This window comes from Nerophis lumbriciformis, linkage group LG36 (assembly GCF_033978685.3).
Source record: "Nerophis lumbriciformis linkage group LG36, RoL_Nlum_v2.1, whole genome shotgun sequence".
NCBI classification, from domain to species: domain Eukaryota; kingdom Metazoa; phylum Chordata; class Actinopteri; order Syngnathiformes; family Syngnathidae; genus Nerophis; species Nerophis lumbriciformis.
The window spans coordinates 9,949,933-9,973,871 of record NC_084583.2 but is presented as its reverse complement, the minus strand read 5'-3'; the positions used below and the strand labels follow the sequence as shown (position 1 = coordinate 9,973,871).

Below are 23,939 nucleotides of genomic sequence, written 5' to 3'. Positions count from 1 at the left end.
AATGTATTGAAACGGATGGTTGTAGTGTGGAGGCAGGTAGCGAAAACGAAATTGAAGAAGAAACTGAAGCTATTGAGCCATATCGGTTTGAACCGTATGCAAGCGAAACCGACGAAAACGACACGACAGCCAGCGACACGGGAGAAAGCGAGGACGAATTCGGCGATCGCCTTCTAACCAACGATTGGTATGTGTTTGTTTGGCATTAAAGGAAACTAACAACTATGAACTAGGTTTACAGCATATGAAATACATTTGGCAACAACATGCACTTTGAGAGTGCAGACAGCCCAATTTTAATCAATTAATATATTCTGTAGACATACCCTCATCCACTCTCTTTTCCTGGGGGTCTGGCGGCAGATTTCTTTGACTTTATCGTTGGAAATGCATCTGCTTTGAGTGTCGCAGGATATCCACACATTCTTGCCATCTCTGTCGTAGCATAGCTTTCGTCGGTAAAGTGTGCGGAACAAACGTCCAATTTCTAGCCACTTTCGCATCTTTGGGCCACTGGTGCAACTTGAATCCGTCCCTGTTCGTGTTGTTACACCCTCCGACAACACACCGACGAGGCATGATGTCTCCAAGGTATGGAAAACAGTCGAAAAAACGGAAAATAGCAGAGCTGATTTGACTCGGTGTTTGTAATGTGTTTGAGAAAATGGCGGATTGCTTCGTTGTGACGTCATCGCTCCGAGAGCGAATAATAGAAAGGCTTGTAATTCGCCAAAATTCACCCATTTAGAGTTCGGAAATCGGTTAAAAAAAAAAGGTATTTTTTCTGCAACATCAAGGTATATATTGACGCTTACATAGGTCTGGTGATAATGTTCCCCTTTAAAAGGAAAGGCCATGTAACACAGTGGTGAACATGCCCTTTCCCAACTACTTTGGCACGTGTTGCAGCCATGAAATTCTAAGTTAATGATTATTTGCAAAAAAAAAAAAAAAAGTTTATGAGTTTAAACATCAAATATCTTGTCTTTGTAGTGCATTCAATAGAATATGGGTTGAAAAGGATTTGCAAATCATTGTATTCCGTTTATATTTACATCTAACACAATTTCCCAACTCAAATGGAAACAGGGTTTGTAGATCATACCTTAATTGTTTTAGGGGTTTGTAGCATAGTTTACTTTTGGCAAACAACATGTTATCTTGTGTTTTTGTGGCAAGTCGCTTGAGTTGTTATGTCTATGTGCGTCACGTCAACTGCGTCGAGATGAACCAGGCTGTGTGTTTAAGTCATACTTGCCAACCTTGAGACCTCCGATTTCGGGAGGTGGGGGTTGGGCGTTGGGGGGCGTAGTCGGGGTGGGGCGGGGGCGTGGTTGGGGGCGTGGCTAAGAGGGGAGGAGTATATTTACAGCTAGAATTCACCATGTCAAGTATTTCATATATGGATATATATATATATATATATATATATATATATATATATATATATATATATATATATATATATACATATATATATAAGAAATACTTGACTTTCAGTGAATTCTAGCTATATATATATATATATGTATATATTTATTTTATTATATTTTATTTTGAGTAACTTCTACATTTCTAAAAGGGGAGGAATCTAATAGAGTGATCTATGTTTGTCTGTTGCCATCTCCTGGTGAATGTTGGCTATAGTGTACTGGGGTTACTTTTTGGTTGGCCAACGATTTACGTGATGTTGCGCACCTGATGTCAAGTGTGTTGAGTCTGTTCTGAAGTCTACAGTAAAGAGACGTACTTCATCACCTCGCCTGTTTATTGCCTCCAACTCAATATATTACTACAACATTGCTGTTTACGGCAGACAAACTGCTTTACGGTAGAATAAAACATGACTGCTGTTGTTGTGTGTTGTTGCCGCGCTGGGAGGACGTTAATGAAACTGCCTAACAATAAACCCACATAAGAAACCAAGAACTCGCCCTCCATCATTCTACAGTTATAACGTGTTTGGGCAGGCACGCTGTTTATATTGTGGGAAAGCGGACGTGAATATAGGCTGTTGACACGTCACTCAGGTCCGTATGGAGCTGGAGGGGGCGTGGCTTCCAGCTCCGCCTGAATTTCGGGAGATTTTCGGGAGAAAATTTGTCCCGGGAGGTTTTTGGGAGAGGCGCTGAATTTCGGGAGTCTCCCGGAAAATCCGGGAGGGTTGGCAAGCAGTGTTGGGTTAGTTACTGAAAACCAGTAACTAGTTACAGTTACTAGTTACTTTATTTCAAAAGTAACTCAGTTACTAACTCAGTTACTTACACCAAAAAGTAATGCGTTACAGTGAAAAGTAACTATTTAGTTACTTCTTTTTTCCCCCTTTTTTTAAGGCTCCCATTAATGCCCTTTTAGCCTTCATTTCATTACTGTTATTGCACTGGAGAATAATACAATGTGTTGATCAACTTGACATGCATTTGCATCACTGAACTCTGCTAAGCAATGTGCTCTACATACAACACACAAAGACAAAGATATGTTTCAAAAAGCCAATTTATTTCAGGCCAGAACAAATTGACAAAACTATTTTAAATAGCTGCAACATAATGGCACTTTAACTTTAACTTTAAGTAGATAGGATCTTTGATCCAAGACACAACTTACATTTAACTAAAATGTTATTTTCTTTGTGCTCGACCAAAGAAAAGTATTGAGAATGTCTCCATGTTAAAAAAACTCGACTTCTGGCTTCGCCATGGTGTCTTGTTAGTTGTTATGAGAGTCGCGTATGTGTGTGTGTGTGTGTGTGTGTGTGTGTGTGTGTGTGTGTGTGTGTGTGTGTGTGTGTGTGTGCGTGTGGATATGACAGCATGTGAGGTGAGTGACGTCAGTGAGTGAGTGGGCGAGAGAGGTGAGCGAGCGGCGACAGTGAGTGAGTGCGTGCAGGTGCTCTAGCTTGGTGGATGGCTGCGTCCAATAAAGTCACAAAGTTGCAACAAACCGCCCGTCTTGTCATTTACCCTCAGCTGTAAAGACCCACTGCCGGGTAAAGTGAAGGTTGTTAGCCCCGAAGACGTACATAGACCCTGGAGGAACGTCTCCCTTGCGCTCCTCAACTGCGGTATGGGAGTCCCCCCCGCCCCCACCCACACAAAGCACGCTTTTTCTTTTCCACCGCTGCAATAAAACACACTCAGATCTTCTGTTTCTATCCGATACTACATGAAAAATAACGTAAAATAACGCAGTAACGCATCATGTAGTAACGGTAACCGAGTTACTGAATAAAAAAAATAACGCGTTAGATTACTAGTTACCGCCGAAACTAACGGCGTTACAGTAACTTTGTAACGCGTTAGTCCCAACACTGTTGGCAAGTATGGTTTAAGTGTGTTGGAACTGCTTGCAAGCAGCTATTTAGCAGACATGGAGCGTTAAAGGCACATTTTCAATAACTCACTTTAAAGGAAGGAGTTGCGGGAACATGTGAGTTAACCAGTGAAAGGTTGTACAAATACTTTTCAAGGTAAAATCCTCACGTACCTCTCAAATGTCTCGGAAACACCGCCATTTTGCAGGTGCTAGTCTAGGTGACAGGGAGGGATTATAGAGCAGCGGTTCGCGCTCGTGCCTCACAATGAGGAAGCCCTGGGTTCGATTCCCGGGCCAGGGGTCTTTGAGTGTGGCGTTTGCATGTTCTCTCTGTGACTGCGTGGGTTCTCGCCGGGTTCTCCGGCTTCCTCTAAAGCAGGGGTCGGCAACCTTTACCAGTCAAAGAGCCATTTTGACCAGTTTCACAAATTATAGAAAACAATGGGAGCCGCAAAAACTTTTAAAATTTTAAATGAAATAACACTGCATACAAAGTTTTTTTTTGCTTTGTGCTATGTATAAATCAGGGGTCTCAGACACGCTGCCCACACCTTTATATGGAAATTTTAAGCTGGAGCATTACGCAAGTCTTTCTATGAATAGCGCTTGTCAGCGTCATGCGTGCCGTGAAGGTACAGCATATAGCGCCCTCTACAACCAGCGTGCCTGATCAGCCACATGTTATATGGGGCTTCCGCTCGCTCACATAGGTGACAGCAAGGCATACTTACTCAACAACCACACAGGTTACACTGACGGTGGCGGTATAAAAAAAACTTTAACACTCTTACTAATAATGCGCCACACTGTGAACCCACACCAAACAAGAATGACAAACACATTTCGGGAGAACATCTGTACTGTAACACAACATAAACACAACAGGACAAATACCCAGAATCCCATACAGCCCTAACTCTTCCGGGATACATTATACACCCCCGCTACCAAACCCCGCCCACCTCAACCGTCGCACAGAGAGAGAGAGGGGGTGGGGGGGTTGATGTGTGAGGGAGCAGGCTTGGGGTAGGGGCGGGGTTTGGTGGTAGCAGGGGTGTATAATGCATCCCGGAAGAGTTAGGGCTGCATGGGATTCTGGGTGTTTGTTCTGTTGTGTTTATGTTGTGTTAAGGTGCAGATGTTCTCCCGAAATGTGTTTGTCATTCTTGTTTGATTTTGGTTCAAAGTGTGGCGCATTATTAGTAAGAGTGTTAAAGTTGTTTTATATGGTCACCGTCAGTGTAACCTGTGTGGCTGTTGACCAAGTATGCCTTGCTGTCATGTACGAGTGCAAGCAGAAGATGTATGTTGTATAACAATTGTTAGGCTGGCACGCTGTTAATACAGATTGTAGAGGGCGCCGAATGTTGTACCATCATAGCACGCCCTTATTATATCTGTAAGGGTGAAAATCTGTGAATATTAATCCCGGGAGTTTTCTGCGAGAGGCACTGAAATCCGGAAGTCTCACGGGAAAATTGGGGGGTTCAGCAAGTAAGCTGCTGAGCCGCATCAGAGTGATCAAAGAGCCGCATGCGGCTCCGGAGCCGCGGGTTGCCGACCCCTGCTCTAAAGACATGCACCTGGGGATAGGCTCCTCCCACCTCTAAAGACATGCACCTGGGGATAGGCTGATTGGCAACACTAAAGTTGTCCCCAATTTGTTTTATGGTCACTTCCTGGCAACCACAGCTGCCAGTATTTTGCCGTACATTCCATAGTTTTTTTTTGCAAACAGGTTATCAGTTTATTTCATAGTCGTCTACCCTGAGCAAAACAGTTATCAACGTAAAATGAACATGTTCAACATCAACATACCGTAATGTTCTATATTTTTAAATATTCTATATTTTATGGTGAATTCCTGGCAACCGCAGCTGCCGCTATTTTACCGTTACTTGTGCCGATTTTTTTTTTTTTTTTTTTTACAGGAGCAGCAGCAGCTGTGTGCAGCGCTGCAGGAGACCAAAGGTCTTCTGGAAGGCCAGCTGGCCGACGCCAGGGCGCGATGCTCCTCACTGAGGGAGCTGGAGAAGGACAACCTTCTGCTGCGTCAGCGCATGATGGACGTAGAAGCGGTGGGTGGTGTTGACTGGCTGTGGAACATAAACTAAGAAGAGGTCACTTGCTCTCTCATTGCGCTTCATTGGTTTGTAAAATGGCACATCTGCTGCTCAAGCCAGGCTGCTACAGAGTTCCGCTCACCTGGCCACACTTACCAAGATTACAGCTCGCCCTCGCCATCTTGTGACCTTTTGCATGCGGACAAGAGTAATCACTATTAGATCCCCACTGATGATGCCGCCATGCTGCGAGGGCCAACTAATGGCTTCATAGACGGAAGATGATTGGGGGATGCACCTACTGTACAGTATATTATTCTTTCACCTACATTATTATTCCTTGCACCTACTGTATTATTCCTTGCACCTACTGTACAGTATATTATTCCTTGCACCTTCTCTACAGTATATTATTATTTGCAGCTACTATACAGTATATTATTCCTTGCACCTACTGTACAGTATATTATTATTTGCACCTACTGTACAGTATATTATTCCTTGCACCTACTGTATTATTCCTTGCACCTACTGTACAGTATATTATTCTTTGCACCTACTGTACAGTATAGTATTCCTTGCACCTACTGTACAGTGTATTATTTTCTTGCACCTACTGTACAGTATATTCTTCTTTGCACCTATTGTACAGTGTATTATTCCTTGCACCTTCTCTACAGTATATTATTATTTGCAGCTACTATACAGTATATTATTCTTTGCACCTACTGTACAGTATATTGTTCCTTGCACCTACTGTATTATTCCTTGCACCTACTGTACAGTATATTATTCTTTGCACCTACTGTACAGTATAGTATTCCTTGCACCTACTGTACAGTGTATTATTCCTTGCACCTACTGTACAGTATATTCTTTTTTTGCACCTATTGTACAGTATAGTATTCCTTGCACCTACTGTACAGTGTATTATTCCTTGCACCTACTGTACAGTATATTCTTTTTTTGCACCTATTGTACAGTATAGTATTCCTTGCACCTACTGTACAGTGTATTATTCCTTGCACCTACTGTACAGTATATTGTTCCTTGCACCTACTGTATTATTCCTTGCACCTACTGTACAGTATATTATTCTTTGCACCTACTGTACAGTATAGTATTCCTTGCACCTACTGTACAGTGTATTATTCCTTGCACCTACTGTACAGTATATTCTTTTTTTGCACCTATTGTACAGTGTATTATTCCTTGCACCTTCTCTACAGTATATTATTTTTTGCAGCTACTATACAGTATATTATTCTTTGCACCTACTGTACAGTATATTGTTCCTTGCACCTACTGTACAGTGCATTATTCCTTGCACCTACTGTCTTATTCCTTGCACCTACTGTACAGTATATTATTCCTTGCACCTTCGGTATTATTCCTTGCACCTACTGTACAGTATATACTTCTTTGCACCAACTGTACAGTATATTATTCCTTGCACCCACTGTACAGTGTATTATTCCTTGCACCTACTCTACAGTATATTATTCTTTGCACCTACTATACAGTAGTTTATTCTTTGCACCTACTGCACAGTATATTATTCCTTGCACCTACTGTACAGTGCATTATTCAATGCACCTACTGTTTTATTCCTTGCACCTACTGTACAGTGTATTATTCTTTGCACCTACTGCACAGTATATTATTCCTTGCACCTACTGTATTATTCCTTGCACCTACTGTATTATTCCTTGCACCTACTGTACAGTATATTATTCCTTGCACCTACTGTATTATTCCTTGCACCTACTGTATTATTCCTTGCACCTACTGCACAGTATATTATTCCTTGCACCTACTGTATTATTCCTTGCACCTACTGTATTATTCCTTGCACCTACTGTACAGTGTATTATTCCTTGCACCTACTGTACAGTATATTATTCCTTGCACCTACTGTATTATTCCTTGCACCAACTGTACAGTGTATTATTCCTTGCACCTACTGTACAGTATATTATTCTTTGCACCTACTGTACAGTATATTATTCCTTGCACCTACTGTATTATTCCTTGCACCAACTGTACAGTGTATTATTCCTTGCATCTACTGTACAGTATATTATTCCTTGCACCTACTGTATCATTCCTTGCACCTACTGTATTATTCATTGCACCTACTGTATTATTCCTTGCACCTACTGTACAGTATATCATTCCTTGCACCTACTGTATTATTCCTTGCACCTACTGTACAGTATATTATTCCTTGCACCTACTGTATCATTCCTTGCACCTACTGTATTATTCATTGCACCTACTGTATTATTCCTTGCACCTACTGTACAGTATATCATTCCTTGCACCTACTGTATTATTCATTGCACCTACTGTATTATTCCTTGCACCTACTGTACAGTGCATTATTCATTGCACCTACTGTTTTATTCTTTGCACCAACTGTACAGTGTATTATTCTTTGCACCTACTGCACAGTATATTATTCCTTGCACCTACTGTATTATTCCTTGCACCTACTGTACAGTATATTATTCTTTGCACCTGCTGTACAGTATAGTATTCCTTGCACCTACTGTACAGTGTATTATTCCTTGCACCTACTGTACAGTGCGTTATTGCTTGCACCTACTGTATTATTCCTTGCACCTACTGTACAGTATATTATTCTTTGCACCTACTGTACAGTATATTATTCCTTGCACATACTGTATTATTCCTTGCACTTATCATACAGTATATTATTCCTTGCACCTACTGTACAGTATATTATTCCTTGCACCTACTGTATTATTCGTTGCACCTACTGTATAGTATATTCTTCTTTGCACCTACTGTACAGTATATTATTCCTTGCACCTACTGTACAGTATATTATTCTTTGCACCTACTGTACAGTATATTATTCCTTGCACTTACTGTATTATTCCTTGCACTTATCATACAGTATATTATTCTTTGCACCTACTGTACAGTATATTATTCCTTGCACTTACTGTATTATTCCTTGCACTTATCATACAGTATATTATTCCTTGCACCTACTGTACAGTATATACTTCTTTGCACCTACTGTACAGTGTATTATTCGTTGCACCAACTGTACAGTATATTCTTCTTTGCACCTACTGTACAGTATATTATTCCTTGCACTTACTGTATTATTCCTTGCACTTATCATACAGTATATTATTCCTTGCACCTACTGTACAGTATATACTTCTTTGCACCTACTGTACAGTGTATTATTCGTTGCACCAACTGTACAGTATATTATTCCTTGCACCTACTGTATTATTCCTTGCACCTACTGTACAGTATATTATTATTTGCACCTACTGTACAGTATAGTATTCCTTGCACCTACTGTACAGTATATTATTCCTTGCACCTACTGTACAGTATATTATTCTTTGCACCTACTGTACAGTATATTTGTCCTTGCACCTTCTGTACAGTATATTATTCCTTGCACCAACTGTACAGTATATTATTCTTTGCACTTACTGTATAGTATATTATTCCTTGCACCTACTGTATTATTCCTTGCACCTACTGTACAGTTTATTATTCTTTGCACCTACTGTACAGTATATTATTCCTTGCACCTACTGTACTGTACATTATTCCTTGCACCTACTGTACAGTATATTATTCCTTGCACCTACTGTACAGTATATCATTCCTTGCACCTACTGTATTATTCATTGCACCTACTGTATTATTCCTTGCACCTACTGTACAGTATATTTTTCCTTGCACCTATGGTATTATTCCTTGTACCTACTGTACAGTGCATTATTCATTGCACCTACTGTTTTATTCTTTGCACCAACTGTACAGTGTATTATTCTTTACACCTACTGCACAGTATATTATTCCTTGCACCTACTGTATTATTCCTTGCACCTACTGTACAGTATATTATTCCTTGCACCTACTGTATTATTCCTTGCACCTACTGTACAGTATATTATTCTTTGCACCTGCTGCACAGTATAGTATTCCTTGCACCTACTGTACAGTGCATTATTCATTGCACCTACTGTTTTATTCTTTGCACCAACTGTACAGTGTATTATTCTTTGAACCTACTGCACAGTATATTATTCCTTGCACCTACTGTATTATTCCTTGCACCTACTGTACAGTATATTATTCTTTGCACCTGCTGTACAGTATAGTATTCCTTGCACCTACTGTACAGTGTATTATTCCTTGCACCTACTGTACAGTATATTCTTCTTTAGACCTACTGTACAGTGTGTCATTCCTTGCACCTACTACACAGTATATTATCTTTTGCACCTACTGTACAGTATATTGTTCCTTGCACCTACTGTACAGTGTGTTATTGCTTGCACCTACTGTATTATTCCTTGCACCTACTGTACAGTGTAGTATTCCTTGCACTTACTGTATTATTCCTTGCACCTACTGTACAGTATATTATTCTTTGCACCTACTGTACAGTATATTATTCCTTGCACTTACTGTATTATTCCTTGCACTTATCATACAGTATATTATTCCTTGCACCTACTGTACAGTATATTATTCCTTGCACCTACTGTATTATTCGTTGCACCAACTGTATAGTATATTCTTCTTTGCACCTACTGTACAGTTTATTATTCCTTGCACCTACTGTATTATTCCTTGCACCTACTGTACAGTATATTATTATTTGCACCTACTGTACAGTATAGTAATCCTTGCACCTACTGTACAGTATATTATTCCTTGCACATACTGTACAGTATATTATTCTTTGCACCTACTGTACAGTATATTTGTCCTTGCACCTTCTGTACAGTATATTATTCCTTGCACCAACTGTACAGTATATTATTCTTTGCACTTACTGTATAGTATATTATTCCTTGCACCTACTGTATTATTCCTTGCACCTACTGTACAGTTTATTATTCTTTGCACCTACTGTACAGTATATTATTCCTTGCACCTACTGTACTGTACATTATTCCTTGCACCTACTGTACAGTATATTATTCCTTGCACCTACTGTACAGTATATCATTCCTTGCACCTACTGTATTATTCATTGCACCTACTGTATTATTCCTTGCACCTACTGTACAGTATATTATTCCTTGCACCTATAGTATTATTCCTTGCACCTACTGTACAGTGCATTATTCATTGCACCTACTGTTTTATTCTTTGCACCAACTGTACAGTGTATTATTCTTTGCACCTACTGCACAGTATATTATTCATTGCACCTACTGTATTATTCCTTGCACCTACTGTACAGTATATTATTCCTTGCAACTACTGTATTATTCCTTGCACCTACTGTACAGTATATTATTCTTTGCACCTGCTGTACAGTATAGTATTCCTTGCACCTACTGTACAGTGTATTATTCCTTGCACCTACTGTACAGTATATTCTTCTTTAGACCTACTGTACAGTGTGTCATTCCTTGCACCTACTATACAGTATATTATCTTTTGCACCTACTGTACAGTATATTGTTCCTTGCACCTACTGTACAGTGCGTTATTGCTTGCACCTACTGTATTATTCCTTGCACCTACTGTACAGTGCAGTATTCCTTGCACTTACTGTATTATTCCTTGCACCTACTGTACAGTATATTATTCTTTGCACCTACTGTACAGTATATTATTCCTTGCACTTACTGTATTATTCCTTGCACTTATCATACAGTATATTATTCCTTGCACCTACTGTACAGTATATACTTATTTGCACCTACTGTACAGTGTATTATTCGTTGCACCAACTGTACAGTATATTATTCCTTGCACCTACTGTATTATTCCTTGCACCTACTGTACAGTATATTATTATTTGCACCTACTGTACAGTATAGTATTCCTTGCACCTACTGTACAGTATATTATTCCTTGCACCTACTGTACAGTATATTATTCTTTGCACCTACTGTACAGTATATTTGTCCTTGCACCTTCTGTACAGTATATTATTCCTTGCACCAACTGTACAGTATATTATTCCTTGCACCTACTGTATTATTCCTTGCACCTACTGTACAGTATATTATTATTTGCACCTACTGTACAGTATATTATTCCTTGCACCTACTGTACAGTATATTATTCTTTGCACCTACTGTACAGTATATTTGTCCTTGCACCTACTGTACAGTATATTATTCCTTGCACCAACTGTACAGTATATTATTCCTTGCACCTACTGTATTATTCCTTGCACCTACTGTACAGTTTATTATTCTTTGCACCTACTGTACAGTATATTATTCCTTGCACCTACTGTACTGTCCATTATTCCTTGCACCTACTGTACAGTATATTATTCCTTGCACCTACTGTACAGTACATTATTCCTGAACATGCAAGGTGTATACCTGTGTAACCTGTCTACAGGTGATCCCTCATGTTTCACAGGCTTCAATTTCATTTCTGACAGTTGAACTTCTTTGTCACGTTGACAATTTGACACTTAAGGCCATGTTTCCTTCATTTGTGAGTTACATATTTACCAACCGTGTCACGATCCGTTATGTTTCATTTGCCATATCCTTAGTTTCTGTTTCAGCACCGTTGTTCGTTTTCTTAGTTGCCATGGGTGCTGATTTTCTTCACTTGCCTCCGATTAGTGGTCGGGATGCTCCCCTTCCCGGCAGTCTTTTTATGGTATTTATTTTCATGCAAGTTTATATTTACTAGCTTCTTGCTTGCTGCCTTGGTTTCTAGTCTCTTTGTTAAGCTTTTCCACAGCTTCCGGCACGTTTTCTATTTTTGTCATTGGAATAAATCACCTTCTCAGCCTGCTCAGTGTCCGCCCTCGGTCGTGAGTTCAAACCGAGTCATACCAAAGACTATAAAAAAAATGGGAGCCATTACCTCCCTGTTTGGCACTCAGCATCAAGGGATGGAATTGGGGGTTAAATCACCAAAAAAAATTGGATTTTAGCTTGTAATATTCCTTTTTCATTGTCCCATTTAAAGCACCAGTTCCATTGGCAGCAAAACAGGCCCAGAGCATAATACTACGACCACCATGCTTGACGGTAGGCATAGTGTTCCTTTTCTCCTCCAAACATATTGCTGGGTATTGTGGCCAAACAGCTCCATTTTTGTTTCATCTGACCACAGAACTTTCCTCCAGAAGGTCTTATCTTTGTCCATGTGATGTCAGATGAAACAAAAATGGAGCTGTTTGGCCACAATACCCAGCAACATGTTTGGAGGAGAAAAGGTGAGGCCTTTAATCCCAGGAACACCATGCCTACTAAACTCAAGACAGCCATGACGTTATGTTCTTTACAAGTTTATGAAAACTTTTGATCGCGACTGGATAAGGCTGTTTAGCAAATAGCAACTTTTTTACGCTGAATGTTGAAGTTTTTCCCCTCCTAGCCGTGAAGACTTGTGTAGACCCAACCTGAGTCGTGTTTATCTGATCATGAACGTGTAGGAGCGTGACACCGAGAGGCAGCGCGTTGACGAGCTGCTGGAGATGAACATAAGCCTGGAGGCGTACCTGCGGCAGTGCGGCGGCAGCGGCGGCGGCTTCAGCGCTCTTTCTCACCGCCGCTTCCTCCAATCAGCGGAGGACTCCGACGAGGAGCTGAGGGAGCTGATTGGTCAGAGCTCCAGCTTGTCATGCACCTTGTCACTTAGGACAGTCTAATTAACTGATAAGAGGAAATATGCCGCGGTTAGGATCGGCTCACGGGTTATCAATCATGAAGAAATAGCGCGATATCAATTTCTACGCTTTCCCACATCAGCTCTTTTTTCATGCTCTCGGGTGTTGTTGATGTATTCAGACCACAAGCCGCTGAGCGTGGAAGTGGGCGAGGCGTCGGCGCTGAGGCTGCTGGGAGCAGAGCAGGAGAACCAGCAGCTTCGGAGACGTTTGGAGGAGCTGCAGGCCCAGCAGGAGGTCAGCACGACTGTGATGCCTATAAAAATTATCCTTACTCGGAGAGTTCAACTGGGTTATGAATTACAAACCCCGTTTCCATATGAGTTGGGAAATTGTGTTAGATGTAAATATAAACGGAATACAATGATTTGCAAATCATTTTCAACCCATATTCAGTTGAATATGCTACAAAGACAACATATTTGATGTTCAAACTGATAAACATTGTTTATTTTTTTGCAAATAATCATTACCTTTAGAATTTAATGCCAGCAACATGTGACAAAGAAGTTGGGAAAGGTGGCAATAAATACTGATAAAGTTGAGGAATGCTCATCAAACACTTATTTGGAACATCCCACAGGTGAACAGGCAAAGTGGGAACAGGTGGGTGCCATGATTGGGTATAAAAGGAGATTCCATGAAATGCTCAGTCATTCACAAACAAGGATGGGGCGAGGGTCACCACTTTGTCAACAAATGCGTGAGAAAATTGTTGAACGGTTTAAGAAAAACCTTTTTCAACCAACTATTGCAAGGAATTTAGGGATTTCACCATCTACGCTCCGTAATATCATCAAAGGGTTCAGAGAATCTGGAGGAATCACTGCACGTAAGCAGCTAAGCCCGTGACCTTCGATCCCTCAGGCTGTACTGCATCAACAAGCGACATCAGTGTGTAAAGGATATCACCACATGGGCTCAGGAACACTTCAGAAACCCACTGTCAGTAACTACAGTTGGTAGCTACATGTGTAAGTGCAAGTTAAAACTCTCCTATGCAAGGCAAAAACCGTTTATCAACAACACCCAGAAACGCCGTCAGCTTCGCTGGGCCTGAGCTCATCTAAGATGGACTGATACAAAGTGGAAAAGTGTTCTGTGGTCTGACGAGTCCACATTTCAAATTATTTTTGGAAACTGTGGACGTCGTGTCCTCCTGACCAAAGAGGAAAAGAACCATCCGGATTGTCATAGGCGCAAAGTTGAAAAGCTAGCATCTGTGATGGTACGGGGGTGTATTAGTGCCCAAGACATGGGTAACTTACACATCTATGAAGGCGCCATTAATGCTGAAAGGTACATACAGGTTTTGGAGCAACATATGTTGCCATCCAAGCAACGTTACCATGGACGCCCCTGCTTATTTCAGCAAGACAATGCCAAGCCACGTGTTACATCAACGTGGCTTCATAGTAAAAGAGTGCGGGTACTAGACTGGCCTGCCTGTAGTCCAGACCTGTCTCCCATTGAAAATGTGTGGCGCATTATGAAGCCTAAAATAGCACAACGGAGACCCCCGGACTGTTGAACAACTTAAGCTGTACATCAAGCAAGAATGGGAAAGAATTCCACCTTAAAGGTTAAAAAATGTGTCTCCTCAGTTCCCAAACGTGTACTGAGTGTTGTTAAAAGGAAAGGCCATGTAACACAGTGGTGAACATGCCCTTTCCCAACTACTTTGGCACGTGTTGCAGTCATGAAATTCTAAGTTACTTGTTATTTGCAAAAAAAAAAAAAGTTTATGAGTTTGAACATCAAATATGTTGTCTTTGTAGTGCATTCAACTGAATATGGGTTGAAAATTATTTGCAAATCATTGTATTCAGTTTATATTTACATCTAACACAATTTCCCAACTCATATGGAAGCGGGGTTTGTATATATATATATATATATATATATATATATATATATATATATATATATATATATATATATATATATATATATATATATATATACTGGTAGGTCATTGATGTATAGACTGAATAGTATCGGTCCCAAGACACTACCCTGAGGTATCCCTCTTTCAATTTTGCGGAAGGAAGATCTCACATTTTAATGGTGACACATTGTTCACGGCCCTTTAGATATGACTCAAACCAGGACAATGACTGTTTGGATACGTTGAATTGAGTTAGTTTTGAAATTAAAATGTCATGATTGACCGTATCAAATGCTTTTTTTAGAGTCTAGAAATACTACAAATACTTCGCGTTTGCCAGCGATGTTGAAATGTCAATGCCAATGTGTTTACAGTCATAGACATGTTATAAGTAGATGCAGCATTGGCTGCGGTGACGCGAGAAATTCGGCCGCCATCTTGAAGTGGTGATGAGGAGCCGACGAGCAGCCTAAACTGACAGTTGACTGGTAGAAAACAAAGATGCTAAACTGACAGTTGACACGTAGAAAACAAAGATGCTAAACTGACAGTTGACTGTTAGAAAACAAAGATGCTAAATTGACAGTTGACTGGTAGAAAACAAAGATGCTAAACTGACAGTTGATAGGTAGAAAACAAAGATGCTAAACTGACAGTTGACTGGTAGAAAACAAAGATGCTAAACTGACAGTTGACAGGTAGAAAACAAAGATGCTAAACTGACAGTTGACTGGTAGAAAACAAAGATGCTAAACTGACAGTTGACAGGTAGAAAACAAAGATGCTAAACTGACAGTTGACAGGTAAAAAACAAACATGTTTAACTGACAGTTGACAGGGAGAAAACAAAGATGCTAAACTGACAGTTGACTGGTAGAAAACATAGATGCTAAACTGACAGTTGACTGATAGAAAAAAAAGATGCTAAACTAACAGTTGACTGGTAGAAAACAAAGATGCTAAACTGACAGTTGACAGGTAGAAAACAAAGATGCTAAACTGACAGTTGACAGGTAGAAAACAAAGATGCTAAACTGACAGTTGACAGGTAGAAAACAAATATGCTAAACTGACAGTTGACAGGTAGAAAACAAATATGCTAAACTGACAGTTGACTGGTAGAAAACAAAGATGCTAAACTGACAGTTGACAGGTAGAAAACAAAGATGCTAAACTGACAGTTGACTGATAGAAAAAAAAGATGCTAAACTAACAGTTGACTGGTAGAAAACAAAGATGCTAAACTGACAGTTGACAGGTAGAAAACAAAGATGCTAAACTGACAGTTGACAGGTAGAAAACAAAGATGCTAAACTGACAGTTGACAGGTAGAAAACACAAATGCTAAACTGACAGTTGACTGGTAGAAAACAAAGATGCTAAACTGACAGTTGACAGGTAGAAAACAAAGATGCTAAACTGACAGTTGACTGGTAGAAAACAAAGATGCTAAACTGACAGTTGACAGGTAGAAAACAAAGATGCTAAACTGACAGTTGACAGGTAAAAAACAAACATGTTTAACTGACAGTTGACAGGGAGAAAACAAAGATGCTAAACTGACAGTTGACTGGTAGAAAACATAGATGCTAAACTGACAGTTGACTGATAGAAAAAAAAGATGCTAAACTAACAGTTGACTGGTAGAAAACAAAGATGCTAAACTGACAGTTGACAGGTAGAAAACAAAGATGCTAAACTGACAGTTGACAGGTAGAAAACAAAGATGCTAAACTGACAGTTGACAGGTAGAAAACAAATATGCTAAACTGACAGTTGACAGGTAGAAAACAAATATGCTAAACTGACAGTTGACTGGTAGAAAACAAAGATGCTAAACTGACAGTTGACAGGTAGAAAACAAATATGCTAAACTGACAGTTGACAGGGAGAAAACAAAGATGCTAAACTGACAGTTGACTGGTAGAAAACATAGATGCTAAACTGACAGTTGACTGATAGAAAAAAAAGATGCTAAACTAACAGTTGACTGGTAGAAAACAAAGATGCTAAACTGACAGTTGACAGGTAGAAAACAAAGATGCTAAACTGACAGTTGACAGGTAGAAAACAAAGATGCTAAACTGACAGTTGACAGGTAGAAAACAAATATGCTAAACTGACAGTTGACAGGTAGAAAACAAATATGCTAAACTGACAGTTGACTGGTAGAAAACAAAGATGCTAAACTGACAGTTGACAGGTAGAAAACAAAGATGCTAAACTGACAGTTGACTGATAGAAAAAAAAGATGCTAAACTAACAGTTGACTGGTAGAAAACAAAGATGCTAAACTGACAGTTGACAGGTAGAAAACAAAGATGCTAAACTGACAGTTGACAGGTAGAAAACAAAGATGCTAAACTGACAGTTGACAGGTAGAAAACACAAATGCTAAACTGACAGTTGACTGGTAGAAAAAAAAGATGCTAAACTGACAGTTGACAGGTAGAAAACAAAGATGCTAAACTGACAGTTGACAGGTAGAAAACAAAGATGCTAAACTGACAGTTGACTGGTAGAAAACAAAGATGCTAAACTGACAGTTGACAGGTAGAAAACAAAGATGCTAAACTGACAGTTGACAGGTAGAAAACAAAGATGCTAAACTGACAGTTAGAAAACAAAGATGCTAAACTGACAGTTGACAGGTAGAAAAAAAAGATGCTAAACTGACAGTTGACAGGTAGAAAACAAAGATGCTAAACTGACAGTTGACAGGTAGAAAACAAAGATGTTAAACTGACAGTTGACAGGTAGAAAACACAAATGCTAAACTGACAGTTGACAGGTAGAAAACGAAGATGCTAAACTGACAGTTGACAGGTAGAAAACAAAGATGCTAAACTGACAGTTGACAGGTAGAAAACAAAGATGCTAAACTGACAGTTGACAGGTAGAAACGAAGATGCTAAACTGACAGTTGACAGGTAGAAAACGAAGATGCTAAACTGACAGTGGACAGGTAGAAAACAAAGATGCTAAACTGACAGTTGACTGGTAGGAAACAAAGATGCTAAACTGACAGTTGACAGGTAGAAAACAAAGATGCTAAACTGACTGTTGACAGGTAGAAAACAAAGATGCTAAACTGACAGTTGACAGGTAGAAAAAAAAGATGCTAAACTGACAGTTGACAGGTAGAAAACAAAGATGCTAAACTGACAGTTGACAGGTAGAAAACAAAGATGTTAAACTGACAGTTGACAGGTAGAAAACACAAATGCTAAACTGACAGTTGACAGGTAGAAAACAAAGATGCTAAACTGATAGTTGACAGGTAGAAAACAAAGATGCTAAACTGACAGTTGACAGGTAGAAAACAAAGATGCTAAACTGACAGTTGACAGGTAGAAAACGAAGATGCTAAACTGACAGTTGACAGGTAGAAAACGAAGATGCTAAACTGACAGTGGACAGGTAGAAAACAAAGATGCTAAACTGACAGTTGACTGGTAGGAAACAAAGATGCTAAACTGACAGTTGACAGGTAGAAAACAAAAATACTAAAATGACAGTTGACAGGTAGAAAACACAAATGCTAAACTGACAGTTGACAGGTAGAAAACAAAGATGCTAAACTGACAGTTGACTGGTAGAAAACAAAGATGCTAAACTGACAGTTGACTGGTAGAAAACAAAGATGCTAAACTGACAGTTGACAGGTAGAAAACAAAGATGCTAAACTGACAGTTGACTGGTAGAAAACAAAGATGCTAAACTGACAGTTGACTGGTAGAAAACAAAGATGCTAAACTGACAGTTGACAGGTAAAAAACGAAGATGCTAAACCGACAGTTGACAGGGAGAAAACAAAGATACTAAAATGACAGTTGACAGGTAGAAAACAAAGACGATGTTCAGCGTTTTCCTGCTCAAATGATCAGACTGTTGAAAATAGGAATCGGGGGATTACTTTTCACAAGTAAGATTTAACAGATTAACTATTACTATTGGTTCAGTGTGCATATTGTATATAGTTCTCTGCAAACCTATGAAATGTTCTATTTTGTCTTCATTATTTTGTCAGAATGCACTAGAATGCTTCATATGTATGTAGGATATACACATGTATATATAACCTAATCATATTGTTTCTTCAACTTAAAAATAGCTGACCCTTCTCTGGGATTATATTCCCAGTTTTGATCTGGGACGTCTGGTCACTCATAGCATATTTACTGTTAAGCAAACTATGAATAATAAAACATGTCCTTTATCATAGCTACACATATGACAAAAAAGCGGGTGAAAATCAGTGGTATTCAGTGAGGTAAAATGAATTAAATGCGCTGACAGTTCATTGCCAAATGAATTGCACTGAGTGGAGCGGATCACCACTCCAAGATGGCGGCTCCGCGTCTCGTCAGCGCCAGTAGGCAGTAGCTCTCCATGCTGTGTACCCTTAGAACATGTCTATGATTACAGTGGTCCAGGTTCCTCTTTGCAACGGGAGCACTCTCCTTTTTTTTTTAGGAATTTGCTGCACAAATATTTGCCCACCAAGTTTGGAACTAAACTCGGGGGGGGCGGTATGTCGGCACTACCGGCTTCCAGGGTGCGAGTTGAATAGCCCGGGTATAAACTACACTCTCAGAAAGAAAAAAAAAGCCGTACAGAAATGAATCAGTTGTCCTATGTGTTACATGGCAACAACATTAATTATGATTGACAAGCGTATTAAGAAATAGTCTACTTCAAAGCACCAAGCCTTCATTCTCTTTAGCCGGTAGTTTATATGGTTACATGAGACGAGACTATTTTTATGACCTGCCTAGAATGATTTGAATCAATCTGCACTGTTATTATTATTATTATTATTATTATTATTATTATTATTAAATTCCTATTTGTTTGTTTCTCTTCCTGGTATTGAACTACAACACTGTTTCCATATGAGTTGGGAAATTGTGTTAGATGTAAATATAAACGGAATACAATGATTTGCAAATCATTTTCAACCCATATTCAGTTGAATGCACTACAAAGACAAGATATTTGATGTTTAAACTCATAAACTTTATTTTTTTTTGCAAATAATAATTAACTTAGAATTTCATGGCTGAAACACGTGCCAAAGTAGTTGGGAAAGGGCATGTTCACCACTGTGTTACATCACTTTTTCTTTTAACAACACTCAATAAACGATTGGGAACTGAGGAAACTAATTGTTGAAGCTTTGAAAGTGGAATTCTTTCCCATTCTTGTTTTATGTATAGCTTCAGTCGTTCAACAGTCCGGGGTCTCCGCTGTCGTATTTTACGCTTCATAATGCGCCACACATTTTCGATGGGAGACAGGTCTGGACTGCAGGCGGGCCAGGAAAGTACCCGCACTCTTTTTTTACGAAGCCACGCTGTTGTAACACGTGCTGAATGTGGCTTGGCATTGTCTTGCTGAAATAAGCAGGGGCGTCCATGAAAAAGACGGCGCTTATATGGCAGCATATGTTGTTTCAAAACCTGTATGTACCCTTCAGCATTAATGGTGCCTTCACAGATGTGTAAGTTACCCATGTCTTGGGCACTAATGCACCCCCATACCATCACAGATGCTGGCTTTTCAACTTTGCGTCGATAACAGTCTGGATGGTTCGCTTCCCCTTTGGTCCGGACGACACGATGTCGAATATTTCCAAAAACAATTTGAAATGTGGACTCGTCAGACCACAGAACACTTTTCTACTTTGCATGAGTCCATTGTAGATGATCTCGGGCCCGGAGAAGCCGGCGGCATTTCTGGGTGTTGTTGATAAATGGCTTTCGCTTTTGCATAGTAGAGCTTTAACTTGCACTTACAGATGTAGCGACCAACTGTATTTAGTGACAGTGGTTTTCTGAAGTGTTCCTGAGCCCATGTGGTGATATCCTTTAGAGATTGATTCTCTGAACCTTTTGATGATATTATGGACCATAGATGTTGAAATCCCTAAATTTCTTGCAATTGCACTTTGAGAAACGTTGTTCTTAAACTGTTTGACTATTTGCTCACGCAGTTGTGGACAAACGGGTGTACCTCGCCCCATCCTTTCTTGTGAAAGACCGAGCATTTTTTGGGAAGCTGTTTTTATACCCAATCATGGCACCCACCTGTTCCCAATTAGCCTGCACACCTGTGGGATGTTCCAAATAAGTGTTTGATGAGCATTCCTCAACTTTATCAGTATTTATTGCCACCTTTCCCAACTTCTTTGTCACGTGTTGCTGGCATCAAATTCTAAAGTTAATGATTATTTATCAGTTTGAACATCAAATATGTTGTCTTTGTAGCATATTCAACTGAATTTGCAAATCATTGTATTCCGTTTATATTTACACCTAACACAATTTCCCAACTCATATGGAAACGGGGTCTGTAGTAGGCCGACAAAGAGAACACGTTTGAGTGCTTTCATGTTCAGGAAAAAGAAGAACAATTCAAAACCCTCTGACAGTTCTCCGGCCTTGTACCTTGCAGTTCCACAACTTGAAGAACGAGAACGCCACTTTGAAGCGGCAGCTGGAAGAGCTGCGAGCCAAGCAGGAGGACGTCCAGAGGGGGGTCCAGGGGTCCGAATCCTGCAGGGGCGAGGGGGAAGGAATGGTGAGGTTGATGGAGGAGAAGGAGCGACGGCAGGAAATGGTTGTGACTCAGAGGGAAGCGGGGGTCGGGGAAGAGGTTCTCCACGTCGGAGGGAAAGCGGGTGAGGAGATCCTGCACAAAGGTAGAGAAGAAGCAGAGGGGGACCAGGTAGATATGCAAAAAGAGGAGGCACCATTAGACATCCACCAACAGCCGGAAGATCGAGAAACCCGTGAAGAACCCCCGGCTGCAGACCAGGCTGTCGGCCGTCTTTCCGACTCTCTCCATGAGGCCCAGAAGGAGGCTGACCGGCAGGCGCTGGTGGCCCAGGACCTGCGCTCCGAGCTGGGCGTGCAGAGCAGGAAGACTTGGAAGGCTGAGCAGAGGCTGGCGCTCCTGGAGGCTGAGATGCAACACCTGAGGAACGCTGCAGACAATCTCCAGGAGGCCCGCAGGCAGATGGAGGTATGATGGTGGAATTCAATGTGGGATTGGTAGAGGTAATAATGGCTGTCAGTGGCCGGTGGAGACAAGACAAATGGACACCATGTGACACTCTCAAAGTGGATTTCATTCAGGAAAATAACACAAGTGCATGCACTGATAATAATGACAGCCTTTGTGTAATAATTGTATTACAATAACATTCACAGTCATTTACTGTGAAGTGTCTTCACAGGGATTTACTGTAACTGTAGAGCTGTGATTTTACGCTTCATTACAATCAGGTTACAACTAAATGCTGTAATTTCACAACTGATTACAATAAAATTACATATACATGCTGTAACTTCATAATTGTTATTTTATAATTCATAACAATAACATTACATATAAATGCTGTAACTTCATCATTGTTATTTTATAGTTAATTACAATAAAATTACATATAAATGCTGTAACTTTATAATTGTTTTTTTATAGTTAATTACAATAAAATTACATATAAATGCTGTAACTTCGTAATTGTTATTTTATAACTCATTACAATAAAATTACATATAAATGCTGTAACTTCATAATTGTTATTTTATAGTTCATTACGATAAAATTACATATAAATGCTGTAACTTCATAATTGTTATTTTATAGTTAATTACAATAAAATTACATATGCATGCTGTAACTTCATAATTGTTATTTTATAGTCAATTAGAATAAAATTACATATAAAAGTTGTAACTTCATAATTGTTATTTTATGGTTAATTACAATAAAATTACATATAAATGCTGTAACTTCATAATTGTTAATTTATAGTTAATTACAATAAAATTACATATAAATGCTGTAACTTCATAATTGTTAATTTATAGTTAATTACAATAAAATTACATATAAATGCTGTAACTTCATAATTGTTATTTTATAGTTAATTACAATAAAATTACATATAAATGCTGTAACTTAATAATTGTTATTTTTTAGTTAATTACAATAATTGTTATTTTATAACTCATTACAATACAATTACATATAAATGCTGTAACTTCATAATTATGTATAGTTCATTACAATACAATTACATTTATATGCTGTAACTTCATAATTGTTATTTTATAGTTAATTACAATCAAATTACATATAAATGCTGCAACTTCATAATTGTTATTTTATAGTTCATTACAATAAAATTACATATAAATGCTGCAACTTCATAATTGTTCACAGTTGGTCATCTTACCTTAAAAAAGTGATGACTTTGTGCACAAATATTGGGGTCTTTTCTTAAGATAATCTTAATATTGCGAGAGAGTAATCACCTGTGAAGATTCATGTTTTCCAAAATGTGACGAATGTGATGTAAAAAAAGATGAAGTTACATAAACATCCTGTCTTTCATTGCAATGACAACATGTTCTACCATCTGTAGATGTGTAGTGATGATGACAACATGTCTACCATCTGTAGATGTGTAGTGATGATGACAACATGTTCTACCATCTGTAGATGTGTAGTGATGATGACAACATGTCTACCATCTGTAGATGTGTAGTGATGATGACAACATGTCTACCATCTGTAGATGTGTAGTGATGATGACAACATGTTCTACCATCTGTAGATGTGTAGTGATGATGACAACATGTTCTACCATCTGTAGATGTGTAGTGATGATGACAACATATCTACCATCTGTAGATGTGTAGTGATGATGACAACATGTTCTACCATCTGTAGATGTGTAGTGATGATGACAACATGTTCTACCATCTGTAGATGTGTAGTGATGATGACAACATGTCTACCATCTGTAGATGTGTAGTGATGATGACATGTTCTACCATCTGTAGATGTGTAGTGATGATGACAACATGTTCTACCATCTGTAGATGTGTAGTGATGATGACAACATGTTCTACCGTCTGTAGATGTGTAGTGATGATGACAACATGTTCTACCATCTGTAGATGTGTAGTGATGATGACAACATGTTCTACCATCTGTA

At 39.3% G+C, this 23,939-nt stretch overlaps 1 protein-coding gene across 3 annotated transcripts in view; it reads left to right on the top strand.

The window, feature by feature from the left end:
- The window catches only part of ccdc88b (coiled-coil domain containing 88B), a 231,135-nt gene that overhangs the window by 83,735 nt on the left and 123,461 nt on the right, over positions 1–23,939 (top strand). For all 3 annotated transcript variants that reach the window (XM_061930450.2, XM_061930449.2, XM_072912467.1), the window contains 4 exons: positions 5,247–5,393; positions 12,808–12,976; positions 13,163–13,278; positions 21,386–21,955. In XM_061930450.2, the coding sequence (XP_061786434.1) occupies positions 5,247–5,393; positions 12,808–12,976; positions 13,163–13,278; positions 21,386–21,955 (1,002 nt within the window). The remainder of the gene's footprint in view (positions 1–5,246; positions 5,394–12,807; positions 12,977–13,162; positions 13,279–21,385; positions 21,956–23,939) is intronic.